Source organism: Acanthopagrus latus, chromosome 6 (assembly GCF_904848185.1).
Source record: "Acanthopagrus latus isolate v.2019 chromosome 6, fAcaLat1.1, whole genome shotgun sequence".
Lineage (NCBI taxonomy): Eukaryota > Metazoa > Chordata > Actinopteri > Spariformes > Sparidae > Acanthopagrus > Acanthopagrus latus.
The window spans coordinates 9,219,168-9,236,484 of NC_051044.1; the positions used below are offsets into that span (position 1 = coordinate 9,219,168).

At 41.2% G+C, this 17,317-nt stretch overlaps 2 protein-coding genes across 2 annotated transcripts in view; both read right to left on the bottom strand.

Annotated features, from left to right (window-relative positions):
• mov10a (Mov10 RISC complex RNA helicase a) overlaps positions 1-10,954 on the bottom strand; it is a 12,846-nt gene extending 1,892 nt beyond the window's left edge. The window contains exons 1-21 of the mRNA XM_037100082.1: positions 9,758-10,954; positions 9,548-9,653; positions 9,206-9,408; positions 7,660-7,901; positions 7,297-7,543; positions 6,503-6,631; positions 6,251-6,413; positions 5,576-5,727; positions 5,007-5,177; positions 4,371-4,518; positions 3,578-3,739; positions 3,230-3,333; positions 2,987-3,084; positions 2,481-2,579; positions 2,103-2,211; positions 1,861-1,978; positions 1,088-1,279; positions 924-995; positions 578-703; positions 385-473; positions 81-199 (exon numbers count right to left, since the gene is read on the bottom strand). Coding sequence (XP_036955977.1) covers positions 81-199; positions 385-473; positions 578-703; positions 924-995; positions 1,088-1,279; positions 1,861-1,978; positions 2,103-2,211; positions 2,481-2,579; positions 2,987-3,084; positions 3,230-3,333; positions 3,578-3,739; positions 4,371-4,518; positions 5,007-5,177; positions 5,576-5,727; positions 6,251-6,413; positions 6,503-6,631; positions 7,297-7,543; positions 7,660-7,901; positions 9,206-9,408; positions 9,548-9,653; positions 9,758-9,876 — 2,968 coding nt within the window. The 5' untranslated portion in view covers positions 9,877-10,954. The remainder of the gene's footprint in view (positions 1-80; positions 200-384; positions 474-577; positions 704-923; positions 996-1,087; positions 1,280-1,860; positions 1,979-2,102; positions 2,212-2,480; positions 2,580-2,986; positions 3,085-3,229; positions 3,334-3,577; positions 3,740-4,370; positions 4,519-5,006; positions 5,178-5,575; positions 5,728-6,250; positions 6,414-6,502; positions 6,632-7,296; positions 7,544-7,659; positions 7,902-9,205; positions 9,409-9,547; positions 9,654-9,757) is intronic.
• Positions 10,955-11,967: 1,013 nt separating this feature from the next.
• Positions 11,968-16,713, bottom strand: LOC119020939 (F-actin-capping protein subunit alpha-1). Its single transcript, XM_037100751.1, has 10 exons — positions 16,525-16,713; positions 14,925-14,988; positions 14,775-14,826; positions 14,615-14,678; positions 14,002-14,208; positions 13,839-13,918; positions 13,613-13,691; positions 13,451-13,522; positions 13,213-13,275; positions 11,968-12,936 (listed from the first exon to the last, which is right to left on the bottom strand). The coding sequence occupies exons 1-10, from the start codon at positions 16,558-16,560 to the stop codon at positions 12,796-12,798; spliced, it is 858 nt and encodes a 285-aa protein (XP_036956646.1). The 5' UTR covers positions 16,561-16,713; the 3' UTR covers positions 11,968-12,795.
• Positions 16,714-17,317: the final 604 nt, after the last annotated feature.

The following is a 17,317-nucleotide window of genomic DNA, read 5'->3' on the forward strand; positions in this document are numbered from 1 at the left end:
GGAAGACACAACAATTCCTTCACCCGCAGAACATCGGAAGCGATATGAGCCTACGTAAATGTTTGTTCAGCTGTACTTACTGTCAGAATCCACGTTGAATTTCAGGTTCGCCAGTCTGGAGACGATGTCATCTTCTCCGTCTGCATCTCTGAAGTCAAATCCAGTGTAACCCTTCTCGTTCACACAGTAGGTGATGAACCTGCGAAAGAGAAAAAACACAGAATAATGAAATCGTATTGTGTGACAAGCTCCAGAACTGATACTTGTGTACAGCTTGTGTTGAGTATGATGTCCAGGGTCAAGAATGCACATTCAATCTCAATAATCACGTTTCAACACAAGGCTCTGAACTCCTGTTGTAATTTGTCCCCTGCTTTGCCTTACTTCTTCCAGGTGGAGTCCTTGCTGAGGATCACAGGGTTTCCCACGACTATCAACAGGGACCTGGCCCTGGTCACGGCCACGTTGAATCTCTGCAAAGTAGAACGATACAAACAAAGATCCAAAAGATTTAGATAAACATATCAAAGGTAGATTTTCATCATAGCTTTGTATCAGGTGGAAGGATAAAACAGACTTTTTCATTTGAGAGGAATCCAATATTGAAGTCTTCGTCCATTTTGACATAGTTGAGGCTGCTGCGGACTGTGGAGATAATGATGATCTTCCTCTCTTGTCCCTGAAACTCCTCCACAGAGCCCACCTGATGAAAAGACGGGTTATATGATTAAAATGTTAGCCAAAATACAAAATGTGATGACTATTCATAAAGCTGTGATGAAAAGAACCTTTACTTATTTAGTTACACTTGAGCAAAGTCTTTTATTTAAACTGATTCTGTGCAGAAGAGACTTTAAACAAACAGCCTTGAATTTCTTCCAGAGCTGCAGACAAGATGAAGTGACACAGCTGAATGTTTCTACCTTGAGCTCGGTGAGATCGCTCCATCGTTTGAGAGCCGAGACAGACTTCAGGGCCTTTGTGATTTTCTCCACCTGTTAAAAAAAGGTAGACGCTGTCACAGATTGTCTTGTTGAAACTATTCGTAAACATCTCTGAAAGAAAAACAAGCAGGGGGTTGACTCACTTGTTTCCTGTAGGGGGCGATTATGCCAATGTCCTTTGGAGATAGTTTGGGGAGACCCTTCTTCCCTTGTGTCTCCATCAGCTTGGTGAGGTAGTCGACCAGGACTTCAATCTCAGACACGTTGAAGAAAGATGGACTGTTGGCCTCTCTCTCGTCTTTGCCCATCACCCCATGGAAGATCAGTGGGAAACCCTGTAGTGATGTGACAGTTACACACATTATACCCATGTTGATTTGTGGATAAAGTTTAGATGATGTCCCGCTGAGTTTTCACTGATCATAATAATAGGGACTCTCATGCAGAAACAGATTAGCAACAAAGTGGTCACAATCACTCTAATAGAGGCAGAAATACCCCAAATGTATGTCCCTGGTTGCATCAAGCCTCAAAACCTCTAGATCCTACACTTCCCATGAGGCCGAGCTGCACAAAGAGGGGCCCACGGGCTAGCTGGCCTACCGTAAGGTTTAGTTTGGTCTGTCAGATGATTCTAGTAAAAACTATTTGGAAATTAATTTAAAAAAATTATAATGTTTCTTTTGTGGTGTGATGTACTCATGCTCTTTTAATGTGTGGGGTCCCTAATTGTCACTAATCTTTTTTTAAACAATCTCAGGCTAACAGGAAGAGTGGCAGAGTGACACGTTTCACCAGAAGTCTGTAAATTAACCGGGTCGATAAATAAACTGTAGTTTGTTCCGAATGTTTTGCTGTGTATTAGGATGATGTAAGTATTATGATTATTTCAGAAATGTTTTGAAAGTTTAAAAACCTTTTTCGGGAGGTACTCCCAGTTGCAGTAGGCCTCGCGGTCCCACTGGTCTGCGAACACCTGCAGTTCGTTCTCATAGAACAGCTCATTGGGGATTTTCAGAATGGCGGCATGAGACCTGAGAGAAGAAAGCGGGAAAAAAAACAAATAAGAAAGCCAAAAAAGCTTGAATCAAAAAAACAGCAGCATTCTAAATAACTAAGTGTGACAAGCAAAATGGAGGTGACGACTTAAAAACGCACCTGTAGTTCCGCAGCAGTTTGGTGACAAAGCGGGTGTCGAAGTGTCCGGAGTCAGTACTTTTCTGATATAAAGGGTTATCCCTCATCAGTCTCTCCAGCAGAGAAAGCCCTGAAGATCATCACAGTCACAGTAATTCAATTAAAGCCTTGAATCATGTGGATAAATCGAGGTGCAATGAACAGCAGTCGCAATAACTTTTATCAGCAGAAATAAGTTAAACAGTGCAATAATTATTATCATCAGCCTTATTCATACTTTACTAGCATTACCTCAGGACCTCTAGTAATTTTTACTACTGGTAACATTAGTCCCATGCACATGGGTTTATCATGTGCAACAGAATACATCAGGAGATAATAATTGAATCCTCGTCTCACCGAGTCCATACTTCAGTGCAAGAGGTGATCGAAGGATCGGTCCCAGCTGCTTGGGATCTCCTGCAAGCACCAACTGACCCTCCTGCGCACTGAGCAGACCTGTGAAACAAAAGCGACCGTCCAACCAATCAGTAACAATTTTCACTCACGGGTTCAGCTCTTACAAACTTACACCACAAGTCACAAAAACGGAGATACGAATGCTGAGACTATCCTGAACTGAACATTCCTAACATGCCTGCTCAGGTCGCAGTGCAGCTCACTGATGAGGACATTGGATCAAGTTCTTTACAATGATCGCTGTGAAATCTGTTCAGTGTTTCACAGCCAGTAGACCTAATTCTAAGCAAGTATATTCTGTTCTTTGTCAGAATAATCAGAGTTAAAATACTAAGTTTGAGACATGATAAAATTTTGGAATCTTGACCTTCAATTCTATGAACTCTTTTATCAAAGTTTGACCAAAAAGACTTATTGTTCTGATAATTCAGACATTCAGCATTTACCTGCGACAGTGATGAGGCACTCTGGCTCCACTGCCTGGCCTCCTTCATCCACGAAGACATGGGTAAAATGGCCGACTGGCATTCCTCCAGACACCAGTCTAAAAAAGAGAAACACACATCAGAAACGTTACCTCAGTGACATGTCGGTGCAGCACCGCTCATGCTGTGTAACGCTACAGAATGATAAAAGAGTCAAAACGGTGACAAATACTGAATAGTTACTGTGCACGCGAGCAAACCTACCTGCCAGCTGAGATCAAAGTTGTAACGACGACTGTGTATTCCATCAGACTCTCTTTATTTGGAAACACGAAACTTTCTAGTCTCTGGTCCCAGTTACAATGTTTCTGGAAGAGCCAAGTAAAAGACAGCACATGAGAAAAATATAAAAACATCAAAACAAATGTGAGAGATTTTTCTTGAATGTGTCCGTCTCTTACACCCTCTGTGAACTAGAATCTAGATCATGTGTGACTTAAGTTTAATGGAGATCAAATTATTAAAAGCTCAAATGTACTTGGAGCCGATTCACCACCAATAAGACACAACCAGATAATCCCATGGGGTGTAAAACGGTCAGCTGATGCTCACCAGCAGGCTCTTGGGGACAGTTCTTGGGTCTCGGCTGCTGGCGTACAGACGGTAAACCCGATGATGATCCATGTGCACCATCAGCCTCTCACAGAGGAGGTCACAGGCACTGTTTGAAGGTGCACAGGCGAGGATGTGAGCTGAGCGGTCTGCCTTGTAGACCTGATAACGTGAGCCGAGGAAAATTCATTCGGACACATCACACGGATGGTTTTTTGTTGCTTTACAAATTGTGTTAGGTGGTTGGTTTATGTATGAACATGTGCATTTTGCAAGCAACATAACAGAACACATAATTAAAACAACGTTTTTAAGCCGGTCATGAGTTGAAATAGAAAAGCCGGTCATTCTCTAAGAGTTGATTTTATAGGTCGATTACAACCAATTCTTAACTCCCATCACGGAAAAAAATGTAAGGAAGGAAATATCACGCCCACATTATCTTTACATCTACTGCAATTGGAAAATGAGGTATCCTTTTTGCAGCTGCTTCTTCTTGAGTTGATGAGCAGCTTCCCATGACAAAGATTATTCTACAAAACTTTAGAAAACAGTAAAAGATATAGCAATTATAATATCCTTGAACACAGGATGGCCTCTTCAGATATGTTGTTTAGTTTCAGAAAAACAGTGAAACCTATAAATATTCCATAAAAAGCAGTAAATCCTCACGCTGAAGAAGCTAAAACCAGAGAACGTTTGAATATTTGTAGATTAATTATCTATCGATTATCAAGTTGGTTTTTAGGGTCTAACTACAGACTGAAAATAGCACATCATGAACATTTAATACCTGATTCATGGCCTCAACCAGAGTGATTGTCTTTCCAGTTCCAGGGGGCCCAAACACAAGATGAGGAGCGGGCTTTGATGATCCGGCTACGATGCGCTGGACGGCCGCATGCTGCTGCGGGTTGTTTTCCAGCTGACTGTTGAACATCCTGAATGTAACAACGGATTTGTAAATATCACTCAGTAGTGAAACACTTCATCAGAGACTAAAAAAACAGAGGTGAAACTGATCTGTTGAATAAAGCCAAACATTACAAATGCGAAAGTGAAATTTATATCTGTCGCTGAGTAAACACTGAGGAGGAGATACAGGTTTGTTATAACAGCGAACTTTGTCTGGTATATGTAGGAGATAAGGCTTTGTATGCAAGTACTCAGCCAACATAATCCCCCATGTTTCCACTTCATCCACTTGAGTCAAAATTATGGCATTACACCAAAGAACAGAATCCCCTCCTGTTAGCACAATATGGTGGACGAGTGCCCAGACAGAACGGAGGCGAAGGCTGCTGGGAAACACACACAATCATTCAGTTCACACACTCCTTTCACCAATGCCAGACAGCTGCTGCAACAAAATATAAGACACACAGCACTTTAAAGGGTTCTGTATGCATGTTCTTCAGTGTGTAACGACCTGAGTTTGGGCATGGGGAGACTAGCCGCCGCTGCACCAGATGGGAACAGAACCTCTTCCAGTTCATGTTTTGCTGCCAGGTCCAGAGCCCGATGCTGCAGCCTCAAGGGGTACCGGTTGAGAGTGAACTCCACGTCGAACTTCATATTGCTGATGAAAATCTGCAACAGCCTGAAACGGAACAGTGGTGAGAATGTGAGCTGATGCTTTGAGTTAAATTCTTTATTTACGATCACAGAGGCATAAACTCAGTTTCATCAATGAGTTGAGAGAAAAAATGATTTTCCAACCGTCCTGATAATTCATGGTTTGGATGATTTATCAAGCAAATATATCAAACATTTGCTGGTTCTAGCTTCTTAAATCAAAGGATTTGCTGTTTTGGAATGTCAATTGGGAAAATAAGGAATCAGAAGACATCCTTTCGGGCTCTGGGACACTGTGATAAGCATTTTTTCTTTTGTTTTTTGTTAAATGTGACACTTTTTAGACTAAACACTAATCGATTAGTCGTGATAATAATAAGCAGATTAATTGCTCGTGAAAAGTATTCTTTGTCCAGCTCTTACTGCTTCGAAAAGCCCAGCTTGACCCTGTCCAGCTCCACTCTGTGAACATATCCATTGTACACAGTGATCGGCTCGACCTTGTCCTCAGACTTGTGCACCCTCAGACAATCTCCACGGAGTACGGATGGTCGATTCTCAGCAACACCTGGAACCTGTTGGAGAATACAAATGTTGGCCGTCTTTCTGCTCTGCATCATGTTTTTGCTCCTTTTCCAACACATTTAAAAAGATTTTACTGATTTCTTTTCAGGCTTCTCATGGTCTCAGTCCTGACAATATCCCTGACCTCTTAGTACAGTACATGTGGGTATCTTGAGATCCTCAGGCAGAGATCTTCTGTCTGTCTGGCCTGCTTTAAGTCCTATCTTTAAAAAAAAACATCATGCTTTTATTGTTTAGCCTGTCCTAATTTAGATTTCTGCTTAATGTTCACTGTGTACAGTGTTTGCATTCATTGAATTTGGTGAAGCACTTCGTAACAAGAATTTTCAAAGTGTTCTATAAAGATGATAATTATTATAATTTCAGATAACCCAAGCTGACAACAGACTAGCAACACACATAGTTTTACATCATACCAAAGAGAGTAGGGAAAAGAGATGGCATCACATTGCTTCCATTGCTGCCATTTAAAACAGTGTGAGGATGAGGATGTACACTGTGAGGATGTCTTACTCTGAGTGTGAGCAGTTTTTTATTGCTCTTCTCTTGAGTCATGGTTTGGTTGAGGATGTCATACTTCCTGATGTCCACCTCCATCTGTAGCTCTTCCAGGTGTAGCAGGAGGTGAAATCGATGAGGGTACGTCTTCATCTTTAAAGAAGAGTCCAAAAGACCCCTGGAAGTAAAGTACACATACAAACACCTGTGATGACCAGAAACAAACTTCACTGATAAAACTGATAAATAACTAATTCATTGTCTCACTTCAGGGATGGGAAGCTCCGCCCGGCAGCTGCAGGGTCCTCCATCAATAGTTTAGCCGCTCCCTTTAGGTATTCTGGGCATCTGTATTGTGCTAATTTCACTGGCATGTTCGGAGGCTGGGCCATGGAACTGCAGAGAGGAACAAAACATAAACACATCATGATTGTTATCCGCACAAATAAAACACAATTTCAGGAACCGCTCTGGGTCCATTTGTTGATCAGTTTCAATTAAACGTGAGGGAAATTGCTTCAACCAGCTACCAAATCAAATACTTCCACTGAAATCTGTAATCATGGATTTCCAGCTGCTGGGGGGAAAATCTGTGCTCATTCAATTTGGAGATGGTAAAACAATGTTCTGCATTTATCTGTAACCCTTGCGCTCATATTACATTGTCACAGTGAACAGTTAAAAGACTTGGATCATGGATCAGAACCAGAGATATCTTTGTTTTTTAAATATGCACATTGCTTTTCTGTGTCAAAGCCAGAACCAATGTGTAAAGGCCAGCCGCCCTGTAGTGACCCCCCCCCGAATATGTTGTCTCCACGCGCGTTATATTTTCAAAATAAAAGCCAGAAGATACTGTAACAACTGTCTGATGTTCAATATTGTGAAAAATGTTGCATGAGACGGCAAATGTTATTATCATAGTATTCCTAATTGACCATAATTGGACATCACAAAGAATGCAGATTTATTAGACCTGGTAAAATATACTGCGTTCTTCTTCAATAACCAGGCATACGAGGGCATTTCTATTCTGAGACTGGTTTACAATCACTTCTTACCTCTCAGGAGGGACCCCCTCCACTATCACGAGGTTGGCAGCCCTGTATTTTCCCCTCTGAAATGGCATGTAAGGAGACACGGGCCCCAGCTCCACTGCCAGAGGGGTGCTGGCTAACGCTTCCACCTCCCGCACAATGCAGAAGGGAGCAGATGCTGGCAGATCCGGGCAGAACTCAAAGTACATCGTGGCAGGAAAATATCCAAAGTGGCTGAGCTTGTACCGAACCAGAACCTCGTAGCTCTCCCCTGCGGGAGACAGAGGAAGCAACGAGAGGAGCTGTGAACATTAATCATCTCTTCAGCGTTTTTTTTTGTTTTTTGTTTTTTTTGGCAGTGAAAACAGAAAGTAGCAGCGCTCTAACCTGGACAGAGGAACAGTGGACAGGCTCTGGTGACTCTCCTCTCGTCCTCCAGAGTGAAGCAGCGCATCTTGTGCAGGGCAGTGTAGTAGGTGAAGTGGATGCAGGCTGTGCCCTTGTTAAGGATGTGGAACCTGAGGATGAACGTCTCCCTGAGACGTTCCACAGTGAACTGGACTTTTCCATTTTCCCCTGCCGGGTCTGATGTGATCTGAATGCCCCACTTGTCAGCGGTCAACTTTTTCCTGCGAGGTAGAGAGGCATGATCAGTAAACTGCAGAGTCTACACCTGTGAGGCTTGTAACTGTCAGAGGGAAGGTGAGAACATCTTGGTGGTCGTCACCCATCCCCCACTTCTCCCTCTCTTCATCTCGCCTTATTTGTTGTCTCTCTGGGCTCAAATAAAACGGACTTTTTACTGGAAAATGAATTTCATTTCAAATCCCATTATTTCTCTTAAAGAGTTTTATCATTATCTACATCTATCTATAATTTTATCTTTAATTCCGCGCACATTTTTCTTGATATTCTGCATAGATTTTCATCCATTGTTATGCCGACCTGCAGAGACTGAAACCGAGCTTGGACGAAAGGTGACGTGGACACTGAACAAGTCTTCACCATTTCACAGGGCCAACAAATACAGACAGGTGAGCGTTCATTCTTACAATCACTCCTCATGGCAGTTTAACATGTATGTCGTTTACATCTGGAGACATTCACAAGGGGAGAAGATGCACAACCCTATACAGGAAGACACCAGTAGACAAACACGTTTGAAATCAGAACTTTTGTGGAAAATAAATCGTCACCAGGGCCGGATGGGTTCACACTTCTGACCATACAATTCGTAGAAACAAATAAGAGTTCAGCGATGATAATTAGATTTTATTGCCAGAAGCAGGGACTATAAAACCAAGGTGGTGTCTACAGAACAACTGAATCAGAAGCTGATACAATTTTTTCCCTTGAAGGCACAGTACGTAACAATTCTGGTTGAAAAATTCCCCCAAATGATCAGCAATTTAAAAAAAAAAAGCAGTTCTTTACATTATGAATTCTATATATTGTGTTGCAGAGATATCTACTGAAGTTAACATGTTCATCAGCCCTTGCCGGCCCTGGTCCGGAGCTGTAAACACTAACCCTGGTCCCCGGGATCCTAGTCCAGACCACTAGCTGCACGACTATCTAAGCTAAATAACAGCAGCTACAATTAGCAGCCAAAAGTGGTTATTGTAGTAAGATACATCCTCCTCTTGGTCAGTTCTTACATGCTGCACCTTTAAGACAAAGGCGACTTTTCAAAGTCACATTAACACCTATAATAAATAAATGATCAGACGTGTTTATTGATCATTGATTGTCCATGCGTGTATTGACACCTTATCATAGACACTGCATGTGAAATGGTGACATTTGGCATGCAGTGGCAGTCCTCTGTGATGTGGCAGAACGGACATTAGACCCAATTTGTGAAAATTTATGGCAACGTGTGTGGAATATATTACAACATTATACAGACAGCACACTAAAAAAGGAAACCTACCTGTTTGCCTTTAGCTTGCCCAGGATTTCCGTGGCCAGCTTTTTCTTGGGGGTCAGCCCAGGGGTCGCAGGGGTCGCAGGGGTCGAGGGGGCAGAGGGTTTGGGAGTCTTAGCTGTCTCCTGAGGGCCAGAGCCGGGGCTGGGGCTGTGTGGCTGTGGACGAGGGGCCCGGGGCCTCCGCCACTGATCACAGTACACTCGAACCTACAGTGGAGATTTAAAAAAAGAACATCACACGTCCTCATTTTATTTCTGTGTTTCCTTCCTTGTCCACTTTCCAGTTGCAGGAAATAACACGTCCTGTCATGTTCCTACTGGGGAGTGGAATGACAGCTCATCTTACCTGAGGTTTGACATTTATGAAGAGCTTCCCCTTTTTTATGTAGGCTTTGTTGAATTTCGTAAGTGCAAATACAACATTGGAGAAACTAGGGTCCCTTCTTCCTTCTCTGTGGACATAAACAGACAGAGTTGGGACTATTAACACAGAGCCCAGTCTGATAGCTGCAGGTAACACACACACACACACTTGTTTTCTTTTTTTACAGCTTACCTGCCCCTAAATTCAGAGTTGTAGATGTCACGAAGTTCCTTCTTGTTGGTGTTTGACACTCTGTCTCCCAGAAATTCAATGAAGTCCAGTCCGGACTGCAGACAGCTCTTCAGCGACATGTTGACGTGCTACAGGCCGCTGCTGTTGACTCTGGACTGACTCAGATGAGGAAGTTCACCGGCTGACTCAGAATCAACCTCCTGAAGCATTAATGTTGTTTCTGGCGTGAATGCAACGCCGGGACGATTTCAACGTGTTACGTATTATTACGCGACCCGCGCGCATATTCAGTGTTGGAGTTTAACTTTTTACGTCGCCGTCGATTTGTCATTCATTTTCTCTGTAAAAATGTCGATTGAGCGATGTGTAAATCGACTAGGTAGCGCAGTTTAGCGCAAAAAATCCCGGCTGATGAACGCTTGCAAACGGTCGCAGTCAGGGAGCGTCGTCAACTACATGACGCCGAAAAAAGCGAAAATACCTCGACGATAAAAAAAAAAAATAATAATAAAATAAAATACCTCTTCATCAAACAACTTCAGGAGGAAGTCTTCTGATTTTATAAACCTAAAGTTGAGACGAAGCTCATTTTTCCCTTCACGTTTTATTAACAGACTACAACAGCATCCTCAGTCATGTTCTTGTTGACAGTCCCTAAAGTGTAGCCTGTCATCAGCAGGGCAGCTACAGGGAAAAGTTGTTTTTCTAATAATTATTTTAAGAATACAGTATAGTTGCTAAAATATCTGAAATCTCACGCCAGTAACAGAATAAGTAATGTGAAACAGTTTTGACACTAATATATATTTTTCATTATCCAATCAATTTTTCATTTTTTGGTATGAACTACAGAGATGATTCCTTAGTAAATACAGCCGCAACTAATCGTTATTATTATTTTATCACCTGAAGATAGCTTCTCTATTACTCTCTATAAACATCAAAAATTGAGTCCAAAAATAGAGTGAATTTAAAGCAATATCATCTAACTTACCTTAAAATAACATGACCATCAGTTCAAAACTCTCTAAAACAAGAAAATGCAGAGAGTCCTCAAACTGGACAGGACGAAGTAAATATCTGGTAATCAGTGTGATGTCAGAGTAATCCATCATCATGCTGGTTATTTTTTTTCTGTGAACCTGAAACTACAACTGATCATTTTAGGTCCAATCAAAATTCAGTGGGAATTTAATCAGAGAAATATACATCGTCCACATACTTGGTTATGGACCGTCAACATAAATATGCAGCTGAGACAGGTGCGATGTACCAAATACAGTATTCAGTGTCGAGCATATCCCAGTGACATTTGCTCTGCATGACACAGCTGAATTTAGGCCTGCGTGTGCTGTACTGATAATGCAGCTGCCAAACATGGTACTTAAAGCATTAAGGACATTAAAGGTGCATGATGCAACTTTTTTTCATGCCAATACATAAACAGAGAGAGAACTTCCACCACATGGGATAGCAGCTGATCATTTAAATGTGCTGTCTGTGAGAATAACCCACCTCATGTTTTCATACTCTAAGAAATTGGGTGTTACATATCAGAATAACAACAAAGAATTGCTTGTACATTTACTTTCCAGTAGCTGGATAGCTCAGTTAGCCATGCAGTTAGCGATTCAGTCTAGGTGCTCGTAGTGGTGTTACGAGAATGGATGGGCCATAGTCAACTCGTTAGCATACTAGCTTCAGTAGCTATCTCTGCGACACAGAACACAGGCATCATCTTTAAAGCCATGTGCTTACATACATTTGTAAGAATTTAAGCAAACTCGGCCGGTATTTGGGGCTGTGGTAGGGTGAGTATATAACTACAATTGTGACAGAAAAAAGTTACTTATTGCATCTTCATTGGTAAATTCCCCCAGCACAATCATGCCCACATACCTAAAAAAATGTAAGGCAAGCTGGCAACCAAATTCAGTAAAATTTTGTCAAATTCATACATTTTACACTTTATTTAATAAACTAAATTTTTAAATATATATTCAGCAAAATGTATGTCACTACAATTTGCTCTCGTGCCAGGTATGTAAAGTCAAATTATAATATATATAGATAAATAATAATAAATAAATAACAAATAACAAGGAAATGAAACTCCTCCTCCGATCGATAACCTGCTTCAAATGCAAAGATACCCAGAAGAAAACACTGATAAAGATCCATACATTTAAAACAGAAACAATCACCACTGCTTGAAGATCATATTTTTATTTCATGAATAATAAATGTACTTACAGTTTGTATAAAAAAATATAGCAAAAGCTAAAGGCAAACAGCTGGCAGGAGGACACCAATACTTTATCAGTCCGGCAGGGTGGGGTATAGAGGGATTATCACCGAAAATATCTTTCTACAATAGAAAGGAAAGACAGAACCAAAAGGGAAGACAAAATACCATCAGTGAATGGGAAAAAGACAAATGTATGCTTTGGCATGTCCGCTGGCTAGAACCCCACATCCAGAGGGATCCTCTGACTGAAACATAAACTGAATCATTTGGCGTTGTCACGTGTCCCTCCAGTCAGTCAATATATCGAATTGCATACAGTATTTGCCCTCTGTTAATACAAAACTATAGAGGTATTGGAAGCTCTTTAAGAACATCAGTTATGTCATATAGAGAAAAATTAGTTGCTACATGAAAGTCGAGAGGTTTTTGGGAGGATTTGTGGAGCACTCAGGGATCAGACGGTGTATGTGTTAAACATGTGACTGTGAGAATTGAAACAGCAGGAGTGTCCCAAACTTTCAGTCTCACGAAAGGCATTATTTGTTAAAAAAAAACAAACAACAACTATATGTTTGCAAATGAGCGACAGTTGCACCACTCAATGTCAATTTAAAAATAAAGGCATCCCCTCGTAGTGCATAACAGAAGCTCTCATTCTCTGGAAAAGAAAAACCCAAACAAATGTCTCTTTTAGAAGGACATACAGTACGTTATGTTGCGTCACACGTGTTTGCGCGAGCATCAGCTTCTCTTCAATTTGTTTGTCATAACCCTCAGCAGCTTCTGTCCTCTAAGCGTTCTGCATCTCCTTGCCGATCTTGTAGCTGAGGATCTTGTTCCAGTCGATCTTCATGCGGGTGACTGGCAGTTGTCTGCGTAAGGCTTTGAACGTGGTGTCCGACATGGTCTGATAGTTCTCACTGATGGCCACCTGAAAAACAGATAAAGTACATCAGTCATGCTTTCTAAATATAAACATCATCTTCCACCTCCAAGATCATGTCTTTTAAGCTAACACTTTGGTCACTATTCATGCTTTCACTATCAGTGAACTTTTGAGTTTGTGAGGAGCAAAGGCCATCAATGCTGTAACCTACGACACTGCCTTTATTAACAGAAGAGTGGGAGAAGAGCATGCGGATGGGCTCTTTAAATACAATGTAGTGTGTTATGAAGGCAGGTCAGGCAACACCTCAATCCCACATACCTGGTATTCATTCTCTGCCTCCTCAATAATTTTCACAAGCTCCTTTGCAGTCTGGCTCTCATTCTGCCGAAACATACATTTGAGGGTAAATTAAACAAATTAGACATATATTAACATATCTCAAACATGAAATACTCTGATAAGTCAACTGCAAACACAGACTCTGGTTAAACAAGAATCTTCAGTTTTCCTAGATAACGCTCCAGAGTTTAAATAGAATAATCATTTAAATACTTACAGACACAGTCAGTGCTTCCTGCACATCTTTGTGGCTGACAAGCTGCACATTTCCATCCTCATAATAATGTACCTGCAGTAAAACGAAGAAATAAAGACAACAGTCAAACAGGACTAAATTCATAGCTAAGCTCACAACACACCTGCTAATAACTTAACATACCTGTATTTTCAGAACTCCGACCACCTGTGCTGTAGACTGTGAGACACTGAACTTCCATTCAGACCGGCAGCGACCGTTCCTGGAAACAGAACATGTAGAACAGAACATTTGAGAACTGATTCCAAACACGCATAACCCAATAACATGCCATAACACCTATGCTGCAGTAAGGTAATTGTCAGAATGAATTTGATTAGGACATTTAAAATGAGATTCATCAACTTACCAGAAGTTTTTAGGCTCAAATTGGTGTCCCTCAATACAAGCGATAATGGTCTGCTGGCCATCAATTGTTTTCCCATAAACCTGAAGCGGATAAAAAATACGGATGAACATCTGATTCATGGAGTGCAATGCCGAACATGGTATCACTGAATGAGCGATCTTACGGTGCAAACTCCACTGGGGTAGTGCTCCTTGATGTAGGCCCTCAGGGCTGTATCACAGGCGTCCCTCCATGACCTCAGAGCTGCTTCGCCCTCATGGGGCTGCGGGTCGCTGGCTTCCTTTCTCAGGTGGTCAAACTTGAAGGAGATCTTGTTGTGAGGGTCAAAGAAGCGGCCATTACCCAGGTCTCCATGCTCCGTTATCAGGACCTACAGGAGACACAAACGGAGACACCTGCCATTACTACACTATTTAAAAGCATCTAAAACCACACCTGTACATCCAAGCATTTGTATAATTACTGTTCAAACGTTTTAATGTTGCTCTTTTATATTTTATTTTCATTTCTCTTATACTCTTTATACTTCATATTTTGCATCTCTCGTGTATGGTACTGTATTTTCTGAAGCACCTTGTAACTCTTGTTTTAAAAGGTGTTTTTAAAATAGTGTTTAATATTATCATAATCATTATTGTTTTTATAGCTGTTTACTCAGGAATTGTCTTAATAATATATAAGAATGATGACATTTTAATTGCTACAATAAGAAAAGCAAATGTATTTATTCATTTTATTATATTCTTTTAATTCTTTTAAATCTTTTTAAAACTTACCTGATCGTCATAGCCATCAATTTTGGCAAGGGTGAACTGATCCATGTTGTACTGGGCAAAGGCACTGTATGAAAAAGAGAGAGAATACAATTCCAAGTTGGATGCACATCCAGAACATCATTATTATACTAGATTAAAAAAATAAAAGAAAGAAACTCACTGAGCTGCCCCCTCTCTGAGAAGATTATCATTGTTGAGCAGTATTCGCACATCTGAAAAGAAAATAGTTAACATTAGAGAAGCATTAACAAATTATATCCACACACATCAAAATGCAGCTGGTCCTGAAAGTGTCCCAAACAAGGCTCACCATTGAAGACTTCATTGAACTCTCCAGGAGGAGAGTGCATCACAAAGTTAGCTGCAATGCGGACCTAAAAAAAACAAGCAAAATTACTTGTCACATAACTTTTAAATAGCACAAGGCCTCACATTATTATCAAATACAATGTGTAACAACAATCTGCTGCATGGTTTGTGGCCAATTTATTTTTTGAGGTATAGCAGGTGGTGTTTATGAGAAGTGAGTGACCTGCAGACAGCCACTAGAGTGAAGCAGAGAGCAGTCTGCTAACTTTCTTGGCTGCAGACTTGTTAGCTCTATTTTGGCCACTCCTTAGATGGCAGCCAGGCAGGGTCATGTCACCCAAGGGCTTTTCTTAGCAGTGAGTATGCAAGTGTAAGCATGTGGTGTCAAAGCTAGAGTGAAGAAGTTGTGGCGGGTATTACTGCACTCATAAGGCAATACCTAGGGCGCACTTTTAGGTATTTTAAGCTATACAATCAGGCAGCACATAATAACATGGAGGTAAAATTGCAATAATGTCTCTCTCTCTTTTCACCCTTCATTTCTGACCCTCACCACTTTAAATCAGTACTATGTCCTTAATGTCACTGCCACATTACAGAATGAGGGTGCCAGAGAGGCTGTCTGTCAGGCAGACAGGGTTATTTAGCCTCCAGGCTGCAGCTGGCAGTGACCTACAAATGGGCTGTCCAGCTGAAAGGGCAGAGGGGTATAACAATGAGTAACCCAGTTTGACTGTGCTCCTGAATAGTTACTCCATTCAGAGCCCAGAAAGCGCTCCCAGGCTCTGACCGATGCAGTCAAACAATGTGATGTTATATCTGATAAAGATACATCAGAAGTTAGCAGATTTCCTATTAAAGTTTAAATGGGAAATACTATTGCCTTGTTTTCATTTATGTTTGGAGGTTTGCTGTAGTGATGCCAGGAGGCGTAAGCCCCAGGTCACACAATCAGCTTCAGGAATGCAGAGCATTATTTCCCGACATGTAGCAGCATGAAGACAAGGGGAACAAGAGGAGCCACTGCAAGTCCCAATAACACTGCAGGAGAGGCTGCATCTGTCCTGAGATTACAGTGCATATACTTACAGCCACATCACTCAAAACAGCTACAAACTCCAGTTACACGTCTGATAAACTTCAACTACTTATGTTATCAGGGCCAGATTAGGCAGCTAACATCCAGTTAAAGCAAACTGGGTGTGGGTGGTTTTAATGCTGCCGATGCACTGTCATTATCCCTACTGTAAATGCAGGAAGTAGCTGAACTTCCTTCCATTTAGCATTAGCTAATAATGTCACATAACTCCAAACTCCGGTGGCCATGCTAAAAACAGACCCGACGTTCAGCTATATGTATTTTAAACACATGTTAGCATACTTACATTGTGTTTATGTACAAGAACAATATGAAGCGACGACTCAACTGTCAAATAACGTTACAGCGCTGCCTTGGCTTAGCTAGCTCCAACGACAGACACCTAATACAGCCATGTTGGCAGTTCATTCAACATTTGAAGGACCGTAATGCGCACTGCTATTCTTCTAGACAAAGGTTACGAGTAATAAAGAAATAACAGTTTAAGTTTATAAGATAATACCTTATCTTCATCGCTGAGCTCATCGAAGTCTGCCATCTTGGCTCAATGAAGCGTTAACAAAGCTTCTGACTGTGTTGCCTGGTCTGCGTGACTCCGCCCAGCACAAACACAAGCCCAACCAGGAAAACTGTGCTGTCATGGGTGAGCTCACTGCAGTAAATAAATGTAACGACGCCAAAGCAAGCAGTTAGATGAAGAAAAAACAAATATGACGCAATACAATGATGAATGGCGAGAAATAAACGCAGGCATGATCAAAAATATAGAATGCTTTTACATACAAAACGAAGCTTGCTGTATCCCAACCTGGCAACCATGACGCCTTCAATTCGTCTGGGATGGATGCTACAGAAGGGAAAGATTTACAAACTTACGATTTGTGAGTGTCCCCATCAATTGAAAGCTCAAGACATTTATACGTGAGACGATGTTGTGTAAGGGTTTTAGATGCTGATAATTTTTCACATAGGATTAACCCATTAAATCTGGGGTTTAATCGCCCTGAAAGACGGAATCTGACTGACGAAAGGAAGCATTGTTTTAATTTTTATTTTGTGTTGATATGGATGTATAGGACATTTTAAACATTGATATTTTCATTAGTCTTTATTTCAATTTGGACGTGACATGAACGATATGTATATGACTGAATGTGTTATTACGATAATTCCGGAATAACCTGAACGCAGCATCATTCCAGCGCGCTGAGACAGCAATATTCACACACATAAACATGAGCATCATCTTGTGGCGAGACTGAATAATAAGAGTCTTTTTGTGTGTTTTCCATATT

Bases quoted from the DNA above. Each gene is read 5' to 3' on its own strand.
- LOC119020939 (XM_037100751.1), bottom strand. From the start codon at position 16,560: ATGGCAGACTTCGATGAGCTCAGCGATGAAGATAAG. The intron at 14,679-14,774 runs GTGAGTTTCTTT...TTTTTCATACAG, and splicing joins CTCAGAGAGGGGGCAGCTCA to TGCCTTTGCCCAGTACAACA. The intron at 13,919-14,001 runs GTAAGATCGCTC...TATCCGCTTCAG, and splicing joins ACCCCAGTGGAGTTTGCACC to GTTTATGGGAAAACAATTGA.